The 15,698-nt window shown below is 46.6% G+C and overlaps 2 protein-coding genes across 2 annotated transcripts in view; both read right to left on the reverse strand.

Moving 5' to 3' along the window:
- LOC135828703 (slit homolog 1 protein-like) overlaps nt 1–15,254 on the reverse strand; it is an 87,601-nt gene extending 72,347 nt beyond the window's left edge. Inside the window, exons 1-2 of the mRNA XM_065341126.1 lie at nt 15,118–15,254; nt 13,670–13,741 (exon numbers count right to left, since the gene is read on the reverse strand). Coding sequence (XP_065197198.1) covers nt 13,670–13,741; nt 15,118–15,254 — 209 coding nt within the window. The remainder of the gene's footprint in view (nt 1–13,669; nt 13,742–15,117) is intronic.
- LOC135828663 (E3 SUMO-protein ligase ZBED1-like) lies at nt 2,165–4,399 on the reverse strand. The gene has a single exon (XM_065341088.1). It carries the CDS (start codon nt 4,397–4,399, stop codon nt 2,384–2,386), a length of 2,016 nt encoding a protein of 671 aa, XP_065197160.1. The 3' UTR covers nt 2,165–2,383.
- Nucleotides 15,255–15,698: the final 444 nt, after the last annotated feature.

Raw genomic sequence — 15,698 nt, forward strand, 5'->3', positions numbered from 1 at the left:
TGAACCCTCTAGTAGTGACTATCGACTGTATTTTCGTTGAATGGTGTGAAAAAACACAAAAATGGGAAATGATTAGGGGGGAGCACTTTTTCACAGGGGGGCGCGCAAACGGAGTAAGGGGGTGCTGTGCCCCCCTACTCCCCTTTGGCTAGAAATCTGGAAAACAAGAAATGATAATATTAAATATAAGACAGAAAGGACCAAAAGAAGAAAAGGAAAATATTATATGACGACAATTTCATGGAGTCAGAAATAGAAAGACAATAATTTTATTGAGTCAAAGAATATAAAGACAATTTCATGGAGTCGGGAATACGTGGTTGATGTTATAGTCATGCATGCAAAAATGATTGATAGATGAGAAGGCTGGAGTTTATGGCAGATAATAAAGGTATAACGAGGATATTCACAAGGTAAGTATATCAATGGCAGAAACAGCTTTTCGGAAGGGACCAGGGACACCTATCACTCTGAAATCAGAGGGGAGAGCGTTCCAGAGAATGCTTCCCCGAAACATCATGGTCGATCGTCCCGCAGGCCCACGAAGAAAGGGAACTTGAAGCAAGTTCGACACTTGTCCCCGTGTGTGGCGCTGATCCTCCGGAACAGTCCCTGGGGCCGTTCGGGTGAATAATTGGTGAAGAAGGGAGCTACAGGAGGAGTAAATGCATCGATACCCGTCTACACAACGATGCGTTCGTTCACGGTGTTGAAGGACGTCCTACCAACCCATCATTTAAGTCATGTAATCTACAACTTTGAATGCCGGAATTGTGCTAGCCGGTATGTTGGTAGGACTGTTCAGCACCTGAGCGAAGGCATCAAGCAACACACTCCTTTACACATTATCCCACGCAGCGCACAACTGGAGCGTCCCACGCGGGGAAGACCCCGTAAACAACCACTACCCCCGCCAACACAGGAGCTAACGTCCCACTTGGCAAGTCCATCATTGGCTCCCGTGGCCATGACCAAGTCACTCCCTCCACCAGCGGAGGTGGATGTGGCTTTGGCGACGCCACGTGTGTTGCATGCAGACACATTTGCGTCATCATCGCTTGCTGCATCACCGGCAGAGACGACAGCAATACCTACCTCAATATCAATGAGACCCAGAAGAACAACTGCGAATTACACCTTGACCTATTTCAGTACGGAAGTACAGAGCCAACGGAATGCACAACAGGAGCGTGAGACAAGGGATGGGAGGAGACGAGACCTGATTGCTCCAAGGCAGGACGCCGTTGAGGAGGATTCGGCCAGTGAGTCCAGTGAGTCCGGTGAGTGTGAGAGCGAGAATGATTGTGTGAGTAAGAGTGGGTGCGAGCGTGTGTTTTCTAGTAGGAAGTCATCAGTGTATAAGCATCTTGTATCACGTCCTGATTGCTGCAAGGTTTATTCTGATTCTTCTTTTTCTGTTTTGTGCCGTGCTCGTCATGGTTATAAGTTGCAGTTGAGTGTGTTAGAAGCTGTTTGTCAACGTATTCATAAGCCTAATCTGTGTGTCCAGAAGGACAGCATTATTCTTTTGAAATTGTTCTAGTAGCAGCTTGTTCTGTCTGTTTGGCCCTGGTTGGCCATGGTGTCATATCTTGTGTCACAGTATACTAGTAGTCTTTACAAGTTCGTTAAGTGCTTTCGCAGTTTTTCCTGTTATTACCTTAGTGCTAGGATTATCATTTTCATAGGTGTTGTTTAGTATCTTTCTGGATTGTTTTTCATTAGTACAACGTACCTTCCTGAGGAGTGTTGTGCGAACACTAGTTCGAAATACGATTTTTTGTTCATCATTTTCTCCATATCACATTTTTTCTTTCCTCCATGTTCTTCACTGCCTTCGTATCCACTCGTTTTTTGAATACAATAAAAACTAGGGGTGAAAGTGTGCATGCAAAACTCGAGTACGAGTACTCTATTTTTTTCCGATCGAGTATTCGAGTATACGACTATTGCCTGCACTGTCACTTTCCCCATTTCCAGCATCACGCCACATGCCACGGTTCACTTGTCCGCATGCACACACATTACGTACATACATGGATCACGTGTTCACGCACTCACGCCCGACCTCAATAACAATAGCCTTGAATAGGGCACAAATGTGCAGTATTATCAGATGTGATATCAATCATATCAATCATAATATTATCATCGATATGTGACGGTGAAATTCTCACAACAGCCAACCCTAGAAGGCAACCAAGAGCCACTAGTCAAAAATAAATTGAAACTAAAAGAAGTACACACAATCAGTGATTCTGAGCTCCACTGAGGAGACTAAACGCGTTCAAACAGCCAGCTGCTCAGAAGTTAATTAAATAAATGAATAAAGAAAGAAAGAACTGATGGAACATCATGATACGCACTGGCTGCAACTATCTGTCTACAGGTCAGGCAAAGGAGGCAAGTCATCGGCTTCTTCCTCTGCAAACCTCTCAAGCCGTGGCATCAACTGCTGGACCGCCACAGGGGCAGCAGTTCTTGCTGCCTGAAGACCACTGTTTGCATGAAGGAAGACGAGTGCATCAACGTTCTCGTGCGTTAGACTTGCTCGTAGTTTGCTGACAATGATGCCAGCCGCTGAAAATACTCGCTCCGACGGCACAGAGGTGGCAGGTATGCACAGCACGCGCTTTGCCAACCTTGCCATGGTGGGAAACCTGTCCGCATTCGTCCTCCACCAATCGAGTGGGTCCACAGATGAGCCTACTTGTTTCTCCGTGAAGAATTGGGTTACCTCCACCTCACCATCCGATGCTGCCGATGAAGTTGTGGATGGCTCGACGCTAGGGCACGTGAAGAACAACGACATGTCCTCTTCCATAGGTCGCTTGGCAGGTGGCTCCAGAATACATTCGTCATCAGAGCTGCTCCCATCACTGTCGGCAGTGATTTGAGCACACACCCGGCGAACAATCTCTGACTTCAACTCGTCCTTGTCTTCGTCACTGTCCAAGAATCCGAGGCTCCGTGACCTGGGATCCAGTGCTGCAGATACAGATGGCAGCGAGATTGGGTCAAATGGATCGAGGGAAAACTTCACCTCGATTTCCATCGCCAGTGATTTCCGGAAATCCGCAGCCGATGCCGAGAGTTCTTCATTCGCAATACGAAGACCACGTAGCAAAGACTTGGCCACCGGCACCACCAACGTCTGTGTACAGTAGGTTTCCCCACCAAGAACAGTGGTAGCCTTTGCTGGTGCCTCCAGTGCTGCCACTATCTCCTTGGCGAGATTCCACTGGTGGTCCTTCAACTGCAGGTGCCGATGGGAGCTCTTGGTCAGCTCGGGGTCTTCCAAAACCGCCATGATTGGCAGCCTCAGGTGAATCAGGCGCTGGAGCATCAGAAAGGAGCTGTTCCATCGCGTTGGAACATCCTGAATGACTCGTAGAGGAGTGCCAGACTTGCTACCTGACGCCATAGCTACTTGCTTCTTGTTGAGCGCCTCTGTGCTCTTGGCACTGTGGCTGAAGTGGCCAACAAGTTGCCTGGAAGAAGCCAGCAGTTTCGTGACAGGCCTTGATGCTGTTATAGCATGCCTGATGCAGGTTTGCAACCGATGGGCAGCGCAAGCTTGGTAATCCCAGTGATGTTGGCTGCGAAGAAGTCTGCTGGCTGCCATCTGGTTTGGTGCTTCATCATGGACTAAGCACTGCACAGTGTCATGCGCAATGTTGAATCTGCTAAGAACTGCTTCTGTGCTGGCAGCAAGGTTTTCCGCTGTGTGACTCCCGTTGAAGCGCTTGGTCTCAAGAACGTGCGACACCAGTTTCCAGTCGTCCGTGACATAGTGGCTCGTGTACGTTACAAAGGAGACCACAGCCTTCGATGTCCACGCATCCGTTGTGATAGCAATTGATGTAGCACCTGCTAATTTTGTCACAAGCTCCTTTCGTGCAGCATCGTGCCGCCGACGCACCATGGATGCGATGGTCGTCCGTGAGGGAACGGTGAATGAAGGTTCCACGAAGGACAGCAATTGCCTGAACCCAGGATCGTTTACTATCCCAAGAGGACGCATATCAGCAGTGACCCAGTCGGCGATTAGCCCCCGAATCTGAGTTGACCTGGCCGAATTACAAGTTCTCTTCGAGTGCGATACTGCAAACGATTCCATTGGCTTTGTCCCAACCGTGGTACGTGTTGCTGCCGCTGCGCTGCGCTCGCTCGGCTCGCTGCCTTTCTCACTTTCCCTCTTCTCCTTGTAACTTTGGCATGTTAGCAGATGATTGGACAAGTTCGTTGTACCACCCGTATATTTGTATTTGCCCTGGCAATGTTTGCACAAGACTTGCTTTGACACAGGTTGGGAGAAGTGGTCCCAGACCTTCGATCTCTGACCGGTCTTTCGTGGTAAGCCAGCCCCGCTTGATGACGATGCTTGTTGCAACTCCATTTTTCGTCAGACAACACTACACTTCACTCAAGCCAACTACTGCAAACGAAAATCACTCAACTACGAAAGGAACTCTTGGATGTGACTGCGAGACCCACGAAGAAAACTGAAGGAGCAGCGACAGCTAGCACGTCTTCTCCGAGTTTCGCTACACGACTGTATTCACGGAGCCCTTCACATCTTTCGTTATGTAAACGGCTCCGTAGTACACGATTGACTCCCGCTCGATCCCACGCGCAGGGATTCCTGCTCAGCTCAACCGCGCAAACCGGTACGGTAGCTATCCGTAGTCGCGTGTACAGGAACTGCTCTCCTCCCAACCAAAACAGTTTTCCAGAACCTTTCCAGAACCAAAAGAAGTGCATGCCGCACTGCCCCTGACACTGGAAGCGAAAAGGTGAGAACTCAAACTGCATGCAGCATAGGACAACTTTGAACTAGGTACGCGGAGCGCCGCACTGACACTTGGCTACATGTACCACCAGACCATTTGGCAGCCGTATGCGGCATTGCGTGTTACTTTTAGCGAGAGTACGCTAGTAGGTCTACTAGTAGTACTAGTACTCTGCACGCCTTCTGCCAGGTCTGGGCTGTGCACGTAGGTCTACGAGTATGTGACTTGTGACCATGGTTGTAGACTGCATCCACAACAGTTGTCAACACTGTACATGCATGCATGCATGATCGAGTACTCGATTTTTTTCCGAGTACTCGATCGTTCAAAAAAAGCGATCGAGTACTCGAGTATTCGGTATAATCGTTTCACCCCTAATAAAAACCTTTGTGAAATGTCGGTTCAGCTCGTTCTGTTGATCGCAATTCTAAAACTATTGTCGCCTCGACGCCTAGCCTATTTACACATTCAACTTAGAACTTGTACTTTTTTTTCTTTTTTCCTTTTTTCTTTTTTCCTTTTTTCTTTTTTCTTTTTTTCTTCTTTTTTTCTGCTATGATAGGATTCGAACCCACGAACATATGATTAAAAAACAATGATAATTACCACACAAGCTATAGGGGCTTTGTTAGAGGTATACTGAACTAATGTGTATAAGTGGTCTGCATTGAACTCGGGGATCATTATTGCTCCAGGATGGAGAAACCCACGTAGGTGGGTTTGTTCAGCACCACTCTGCACTTGAAGAACTCCACCGCAACCAGATTGTTGTCGCATACGATACTGCCTTTGTACGTTGGCTTACAGATGGATTGGCGCAGTCTGCTCATCTCTTCCTCAGAGCGGATGAGTTTCACATTCAAACGGCGATGAACGTTCTCCATAGTCTTACCGAAGACGGCGTTGTTCACGAGTTTGTAGAAATCCTTTTCAAACTCTGATGTTGCGTTCTTGTGGAGATCAGTGTTCAGTTGGATGTATGGACGCATCCACGGACGTTGTGAGAAGCGGAGGATGCAATGGACGTTGGTCACTTCCATACCTAGAGCAACATAGGCAGCTGCAGGTTGACGTAATGACATACGTAGTGGGTTTTCGGTAGTAGAGTGAGCATCACTTTCGTCTCTTTCTCTTTGCTCAAGCCGAGCTCTTGCGCAAGTTGCTGCTGATGTGGCGGCAACATGTCATCCGTTACGACGATATTCTCTGGACAAGGGGGGTAGTCGTTCAGAGCATCGTGGAGGCTGGCGGGAATTGACAGATCGCATTCCACGATGTACCCCACGGAAGAATCGTTTTGATGCGTGATGGTTATAGCCTCCACGAGATCATCGCTGATGTCATCCACGAATCTGAAGTTGCTGGTAGGTAGGTGGTGCTGCATCGCCCAACCGTAGAGGTTGTTTGCATCGACGTACTGCAGGTACGATGTTGGCTGCGATGGGTTGTAGTCATCGGGGATGTTGCTGTTGTTGGCTTTGGCGTGCCTCAACACGTTCATGCTGATCCCACCACGAATGCCATGTTCGATGAAATTGTGCATCGTCGAATCTGAAATAAGATCTAGCTGGATTTTGGTTTCCTTTAGTAACGCACTCCACGCGAATCCGGGTTGCGTGTAATAGTTTGCAGGATCCAGCAAATATGTAGCGATCGCCGTGGTTCGAAAAGTTTTAAACACATCCGCTAGCAAGTAGGCGTCGGACATCAGATACAAATCATGGTAATCGCGTAGAGTGGTGCAGTTGAACTGATCCCACACCGTTCTAGCGTGCTCGTACTCCACGGCCGTGACACCTGCTCCAGACAACGATGAATAGAACTTCTCTCTTGGAGGAAGACTATCCTCTTCAAAGCGGTTGAAGGAATCCATATACTCATATGGATAAACACCTTTCCGAAGCGTGAAGATCCATCTTTTCAGAATCTTCACCATGCAGATCACGCATGTGAACGAATGCTTCTTTCGGTGTTGCCTTTGCAAGCTTCTCCAGCGAAGTGCTCAGAAACGCGAACGAGTCGATGAACACAAACTGCCTCCACATCATGGCGATGTACTTCTCCGTATTAGATTGTACAATGGTGATCTCCCCACGCTCCACGGTGTGCTTTTTCCTTCAGCATCCAGGTATGTTACTTGGTCTATCTTCGTCTTACCGAAGTGACGAACGATGTGATGAGCATCAAACCCTTTCAGGTTATGGAACACTACGGGAATGTGTACTTTAGCAGGTACGATGCGTAGCTGTAGGTTGCAGGACTTGTGCGCAGCTCCACGAAACGCACCCGTCATGTGATCATGATCGCGCACGCGATCCGACCCCAATCAATGGTCGCATATCCAACAGTTCACAGTGTTCCGGAAGCTGGTTTCCTCACCAGGTGTCAGGTTCATGGGATGGCGATTCTCCAAATCTTCACGAATGGATACTTCTTGCTGCTCCAGGGAGATTAGAAACTTCAATACTGCGTCTCCACCTGTATTTTGAAAAGTATCTGTCACGGTACCATCAATGCGTACGACGATGTACGCTGCAGAACACGGTACGTGCTCCGCGTTCTGCGTTGTACGATTTCCGACGTTCTTAGGCTGTGTGTATTGTACGATAAGACTCTCGAAATCAGCATAAATCACGTACGGGGTGCGGAGTTGCTTCTCATATTGCGTGAAGCGCAGCTACTCTCCCTTCTGCGGCATCACCGCCCGCGCAACAAGGTGATCTTTACAAAACATCTGGTGGTTCTCCAGAGCCGTCTGGCTGCTCAGCACATTCAAGCATCTGTAACACACCTTGCGTGGCAGGCAACTTTTGTTGGCTCTCAACCAACTCATATTTGTTGATAAAGACCCAATGTTGATCCTCACACTGATTTGCAGTTTCACCGGAAAACAGGAGTAGATTAATAGCCTCCTGCAGATCTCCTTTTCTCGTCAGTCGCAGTGGAACGACTGTCTTCCCGTCTTCCGATATACCAAAGACATTGATGGACAGATCCGCGTTGTTGCTTTCTAGCGTTGTGATGGCAGAGATACCTGCTGGGAACTCCACATCAGAAAAGTCCAGCTCATTGACGTACGGGACGTACTTACTCACACGGTTGTGGTTTGCACCAACATCTTCATGGTGCTTGGCGACCAACAGCGCCCACCTCAAGCATTGGTTATCGCTGTTGATGACGTTAATACAGGCTTTCTTAGCCTTTACAGTATGTGGTCGGGTGGGGGGGGGGGGGGGAGAGGGGTGAACGTCCTACCAACAATATAATTCCAAGTACACAGCCTCTACGTCATCGATGATCCAACCTGATCCGTTGCGCACAAACTCATCGATTTGAGCATCGATCTCCGCTGAATCATCATCCAATATATAACATACATCATCATCATTCAAGATGATGGATGTTCGCGCGCGAACGTGGAAGGTTATGTAAACCTTGTCGCCCGTAACACCATCCTGCTTCATCAGACGCAGCCGGAGGATGATTGCTAGTTTGTACCTACTAAACATGATGAGATCAGTATGAAGCAACTCGCTAATGCTCCTATCCATCAACCGCTGCAGTGCTGCGGATCCTGATACTCTCCAGGGCTAAAGTAGCACACATAATTCCGAAGAAGTCCTCTATTATGCAGGATTTCAAAATCGAAAACTTTGCTCACTCTTCTTGGCTCCATTATACACAATCGAAAACTTGCATCATTCGAAGTGGATGGGGTTCCATCAATTCCTGCACCTCCTTTTATCGGAGAAAAATGCGCCGGTTAGTAGCTCAACCGAAATGCTGGAATTCCTCGGAACAAGCTGGAACATGCTAAAATGTGTTGATGGTTCGGAAACCTTCTATTTGATTCCGAGAGCTTGTGTAGGGCGTACTACTCGGAGAAAAAGCGCGGGTTAGTAGCTCAACCAAACTGCTGGAATTTCCCGGAACAGGCTGGAACAGGATGAAACCTGTTCATGGTTCGGAAACCTTCTAGTTGATTCTGAGAACTTGCGTACGGCTGTACAATGATCTACTCTATATCAACACTTTACAAACGATGTGTACACTCAGCTGGTGTTGACGTTGTGTGGTGAAGATCTACGGTGCAAACGATGTGTACAAAGCTTGAGCTGCAACTCTTTTGACTTACGCTACGTACGCTGCGCCTACTAGTCTATAGTATGATTCCTACCAGTAATTCCCGTCAGTATTCGCGCGTTTCATGCTTTGATGTGTACGAGCTCACCTCGAATTGATTCGTATGAGCTGGTTCAAAAATGCCAAACCTATTGGGAGTATTGTGAGAAGGAGTAAAGTGCGCGAAAACTGGCAGAAATCATATCAGGTAACTGCCAACACTCCTTCGCTGCACCTCTAAGATTATAGTCTTTCCCCTTCCCTCTTGATCATACGAGTAGATATGTGGAAGCTAATGGTGACAGTGGATGGTTCTTGACAATCGATCTTCCTGCGATTGAATAAAAAAATACGTACGTAGTTTTTTCTCTTGTTGTGTGAAGCACATTATATTATGTTCTAGTTATGTGGTGCATTATGCCTTTGCTCGTAATTCAACTATTTATTCGAACTACCTGACAATCAGAATGTGAATAATAATAGTATCCTTTCCTCCATCCGAATGTGATTACGAGTCTATCCTGCGAAATTGAAGACTTTGATGAGTAGAAGTAGAATGTACCTGTGCACATACTTGAACATGTAGAAAAGAGGATAGTGGCGAGTTAGTTGGCATGGTAATATTCTTGTGCAGTATCTACATGTAGGTGTTATTAGGACTATTGGGATTATTAGGACTATTGGGATTATTAGGGTTGTCGTGGTGATTGGGTTAGCGAGGGAGACTTGTAAGAATTATCCATAAAAAATACAATAATGATCCTCGAGTTGCATGCAGACCACTTATACACATTAGTTCAGTATACCTCTAACAAAGCCCCTATAGCTTGTGTGGTAAGTATCATTATGTTCGTGGGTTCGAATACCCTCATAGCAGAAAAAAGAAAGAAAAAAAAAGAAAAAAAAGTACAAGTTCTAAGTTGAATGTCATGCATTATTAGGGCTATAACAGTACGACTATTAGGGTTCTATTCGATGACGTCGCATGGTATCACATGACAATCAAGTTGATGACGTCATTATTCATCCTTCGTAGTGGGCTTGTTCTGTATCAATGACGTCAGACAGATCACCTGGATGACGTCATTGATACAGAACAAGCCCCCTCTTATCTACTCATGACGAATTGACGATGTGTGTAGATCTACTATGCAGTCATGTAGAACGTCGTATGATGCAATTTTTGGCCTCGTAATGCCTTATAATTCTCGTAATGCTCCGGGTGGTGTATAAAGCTCGGTATAATGCCGGGATTATTCGCTAACACCTATCTGAGAATATCAAAGTATGTGTGAAAGTGGATCTCTCCGATTACGGTCAACAATTTGCAGGTATGTTCTCTTTGGAGTGTACATCAATTGTGCAAAGCCCTTGAAAAAGTTCTGAAGGAAACCTTGAAACTTGCATAACCCTAAAAAATGGCCGAAATATCAAGTTATTTATGGGTCTACAAACGAGTCACGCCACAGCGTATACGAACAAGCTACGAACAAAACTCCATCAAGCCAACCTTGCCTCACGTTAGAAGAGTTCCGGGAGCAGTACCGCTTAGCCACGCAAGGATCCCAGAAGACGAGGGCCATCACCCCCTAACGCAACAAATGATCGTCTTGAAATAGCCAATTAACAAGCGCTGGGAAAACAGCCAGCTACGTCCTCCATTGGCAAGAATTATACTCCGACAGATAGTAGAACACCTTTTCTAGCGCTGGAGGCATGTACCCCATCTTCCTTTTGGGGTTTTCTTGATAGAAACCTTTTTAAACTTTTCCACTCGACCATGCTGAAGTACGGCCAAAGTCGTACGTGCCAAGGAAAGCTCGCCCCTCTGCAACGTCTTCTCAGCAATTTCTACTCCAAAACTTCTCCAAACGCCGCAGAAGAAAGTGTATTGTTGATTCTGACATGAAAAAGCAGCGGTGATCTCTTGTCACTCCACACGGCTGTCAAGAAGCGCAAACTTAGAAAGATGGCGTCGGTTCGAGATGGCATGGTAACCGTGCACGTGCCGTGGTCCGTGACTTGCTCATGTATGCACGAAAATGCAAGTCACACACTCACAAAGATCGCCTTTGCATTCGGAGAAAATATCTTCGGCTCTTGTTGGAGGTTGGCGAGGTTTGCCTAATCTTTACTTGATTGCGATGCCGGTATGTCCTCTCAATAATTAGAACAAAGAGAGCTGATGATCGCTTCATTGTTGAGTAGAAGTAACAATCAACTCTCCTCGGTGCCAAAGGCAGACGACTGCAATTCCACAACGCTCATTTCAGGATGATGGAAACAATAATCGTGCACACACGTGGACCATTCCGTCATCCCTATTCTAGCCGATAGTCCACCCAGCAAGCAGATATTGACTAAAAAGATAAGGACAACTGCGGGAACGAGGGATCGCCCAGCAAATACACTTCAAGTCTTGACTCCAGTCGAGAATTAGGGTCTTACTCGAGAACTTCAACACTACAGAACTGGTAGATGGCACGAACGAGCCGGGCCAGGGAGGATGCTCGGGTTCAACTTGCTATCGTTTCAAAGAAGTTGCATGGCGACAACGAGGAACTGCGTCGCCCGCTGGATCGAACAGTCCGGGCCAGAGAAAACACCCGAGAGGAACAAGAAGCAGCCGAAATATGAAGTATAAGCTCTATGTTGGCAAATGAGCAGAACAAGAAAGGAAGATTGGTGGAGGAAAAAGTCTCGGCGCTAAGAATTGATAGCCAGAATGGTTTTGGTTTTCCGAGATGCAGAACCTCTGACGGAAATCACAACCGCCATTGACAGCAACCGAACCGCAAGGTGCTGGTTACACCGAGATGCGGGATTGCCGGTCATCCGATATGGTCTATCTGCTGGGCCGTTCACCGGGCGAACAAGAGGCCGTTCCAGAACGGCATGAAGCGCAAGTGTTGTTGGATGGCGGATCTCTTCACCTGAGGAAGTGGAGGAGTAACAGCAATGCAGTTCTCGAGCCTATTCCGGAAGAGGACCGAGCACCCGACCCGATTGAGGTCTGGACCTGTGAAATCGCTGGCAGTCTCGTGCAGTGTCAAGGACCAGACCTTCACCTTCTCCTACCATCCTCCGGAATGACTTCTTCAGACCAAGCGGACGATTCTGGCTAAGATGCACAGGATACTCAACACTATCGGACAGATATTGCAAATTTCCATTCCCGCCAGGAACATGTTCCAAGATCTTTGCCTGCTAGGACTTCACGATACTAGAAACAATTATAATTGTCCTTGTACACGCTAAAAAACCCAAAGGAGAATCAGCTTGAAGACCAATTCACGCCTCCATTGTTGTTTTCTCAGAAATTTCGAGTCCAAGCTTAACAGTGTAGTTAAACCCTCATTCCATGTTAACTTTTTTACTACGTTACCAATTTATTGGGGTCCTTTTGCACCCCAATAAACTGGGAGTGTAGGAAAAAGGCAACATGGAATGAGGGATTATGCCTGTAGAAGAACATTTTCTTGTAGGGCCTCATACGTCAGTGGATGTCATCCATCTATTCGGTGACCATGGAGATAAATACCAAAACTATCGCAATTGTTGCACCTTCCTGTGTTCTATGTTACTGGGGTCCATTTGGACCCTGCCCGAATTTTCCGTAATAAAAGTGAAACCAATCATGAACCCAAAACTATGTATTCATCTCGGTTATGCCGTTTTCGTTATGCAGAGCTAACTTACTTCCTCCGCGTCATCGAAATTGTTGCAGTTTGACTAGTGATTTGTCACTTGTTACTGACAACTCCACAAGCTAAACCATACAAAATTACTACACAGCATGATAGTCTGAAGGCTAGAGTAACGTTCCAGGACAGTTTCACTGAGAGATTTCACCCAGAGATGAAGGCCTCGTTGTCGCAGATGTCAATGGACGCAAAAATATCGTTCCGAAATATTTCAAGGAAGGTTGTAAGTTAGTTGGTTGCGCCTCATCTCAAACGCTTTGACTTTCCCCACAGGACAAGAGCAGCTATGATTGTCGTCTGCTAGTTCTGGATGATTTCTACTTCACCACCAACAAAATAATTCAAGTAAAGCTATCTGGTTCGGCCTCATTTTCTCTGTTCTGCACAGAAAAGTCCACAAAGGACGAAACAGGTCTGGAACAGGTCTGTGTGCAGATTGAGTATTTCGCTCCTGCTCTTGTAGCAGTTGAGCACTCTTGTGTTGGGTAGTGCCTTTGCCGGTTGCGTTATGCAGAGCTCACTGACTTGTCAGTTTGAGCACTCTGGCAAGGTACGTTCGGGCCTTGTTTATATAGGGCTTTGGAAAATTAAGGTTTTAATTGCCATCAGTGTTGGCCTCATTTCCTCTGTGCTGCGCTGATGAGTCCACAAAGGACGAAACAGGTCTGTCCACTGATTGAGGATTTTGCTCCTGCTCTTGTAGCAGTTGAGCACTCTTGTGTGGGGCAGCGGTTTTGCCATTCGCGTTCACTGACTTGTCAGTTTCAGAACTCTGACAGAGTACGTTCGGGCCTGGTTAATTAAATAGGGATTTGGAGAATTTACTTTTCAGTGCCATTAGGTTTGGCCTGGTTTCCTCTGTGCTGCGCTCATGAGCCCACAAAGGACGAAACAGGTCTGACCGCAGATTGAGTATTTATCTCGGGTATTGTGTTGTTGAGGAATACATGAAGTTTCAGGGAGATGTGATGCAGTAAAGTAAAACTATTTCAAAAATCATTCCCCTGGGGTCCGTTTGGACCCAACAACCCGGAATAAGGGTTAACTTACAGAGTCGAAAGGCGTGATAGGTTGGCAAATACATTTGTAGGAAGGCTTGCAAGTTGATTATGGCTCAGGTTTCTACAAAGGGAGAGCAGAAAAAACCAGTAAGAATATTTGCGAATATTTGGGTTCAGCGATGGCCGCTGACATACCAGGCGGTAACCCGTAATAGGAGGAGTAGAACAAAATCCACGTAATGAAAACAATTGCATGAAAGCAAGAATGTGATAAGTAAATTGGAACCCTACTCAAACACAGCAAATTCAATGAAGCGAGTACTGTCATAGAATAAGTATGCCATACACTCTCAGTAGTATGACAGAAAAGAAACATGCTAAGAGAAATGGCATAATGTACTTGTACCTAACACTATCACACTCCAGCACACCACAGGAAATGACTGCATCCTACCCTCGGCCATCTCCAAGGTGCGAAAGGCATTTTTAGGGCGATGTTAAGTGGAGCGCGCTCTTCTCACGCACATGTGTTTCGCGAAGTACCGCAAAGGATAGCTGACATTGCAGGTAAGACATCACTTGCCCATAAGGTTTGCCGTCATGCTTCGCCAACATGCCACGCAAGCGCTTAAGAAACATTCGTGGGATGTTCTGCCACCCGTGGAAAAGACAAGCGGAGTAAATTTCCCACGGTGATCATGCACAATAGACAACCTTAGCAAAAAACGATATGTTGTAACGGTATTATCGTACGGGGGAAAATACCGTGATTTGGGTTCGACCTTTAGCAAGATGCACGCTATGTTTAGTACGCTGTTGCCACGAGAGTAGCTTTGATTTCGCGCGGTACAACCATTTTTGTCACCATATACGCGATACAAGGTGAAATGCGTACGGACTATGCAATATTTGGTCAAAACACGTACCGTTGGTCACAACGATAAATCAGCCCCCATAACGTTTCTACGCTGCAGCTTCAACGCTATTTGGGTGATCAAGGTACGAGTACCGTAAAAAAATAGCGCTACCGTTGTTTGCTAAGGGTGTCTATTCTCTTCATTGTACTGCAATTTCTTCTGCCTCTCGTGTTGCAGGAAAAACGCTGAAATATTCCTACTAGCACATGGAGCTGCATCTGGATGGAACACTAGTGCATCGATAGAATTTAATACGTTTTGCGCACGAGTCCAAAACCCTCATACTCGAAGTACGTGAATGGCCGACCTTGTGTCACTTGCTGTGATTGTACTGGCTGCAGTGAATACTTCACCCTGAAAGGGAGCTAACAAAGGTTCAATCGTTACATCAGGCCAAACTATAGCTAGCAAATCAGCAAAGATGTCACACACTTCGTAATATTATTATAACATTGTTCCTGACGGTGGGGAAGCCCCCCCCCCCCCCCCCCCCCCCGTCGGAAAGCACATGGCATGTGCTGGAGTGAAATCCTTGCAACATACAAACGTTAATGGTACATCTTTCAGAGGCCGTCCATACCTCAATGCAATGGCATCGCGGAAGTCACAACTCGACAGGCTGAAACCATGCTCCTTCAAGGGAAGAATATTCAGCCAGCCAGAGACACCCTTGGCGGAAAGATGCTCAAGCTGGCGAACAGTTGATGCATCTGGCATCCTACGCACGTCAGCACATCGCAGGTTATCGATTTCCACGCGACGTTTTGCAGCAGCAGCTTTGGCAAGCTTGGCGGAATTACAGGCCAGTTCAATAGAAACCGATGGAGATGACGCTTCTTTACAGTCGGTTTGTGATTGAAGGAACTCGAACAAGATTATAAGATCATAATAAAAACAAGGCATTTATTTTTATTATATATATTTTATTACTTGCATGTACGCGTTGGAGTCAACCATGCAAGCATGATCCACAACTTCGCTTATGCTGAACCTGATAAACAGGACTATGACAGGAGAAAGAAATTGAGCTAGAACGATGATATATATAAGTTTCCGTGCATGGCACGGTAAGTGGAGTTAGCAACACACCAACATCCTTGCCATAAGCAACACTTGTACATGCATAACATGCATGCACTCCGAATTCCCGCGTCTCCGCAC

The sequence above is a fragment of the Sycon ciliatum genome, chromosome 12 (genome assembly GCF_964019385.1).
Source record: "Sycon ciliatum chromosome 12, ocSycCili1.1, whole genome shotgun sequence".
NCBI classification, from domain to species: Eukaryota; Metazoa; Porifera; class Calcarea; order Leucosolenida; family Sycettidae; genus Sycon; species Sycon ciliatum.

Bases quoted from the DNA above. Each gene is read 5' to 3' on its own strand.
- LOC135828663 (XM_065341088.1), bottom strand. From the start codon at position 4,399: ATGGAGTTGCAACAAGCATCGTCATCAAGCGGGGCTGGCTTACCACGA.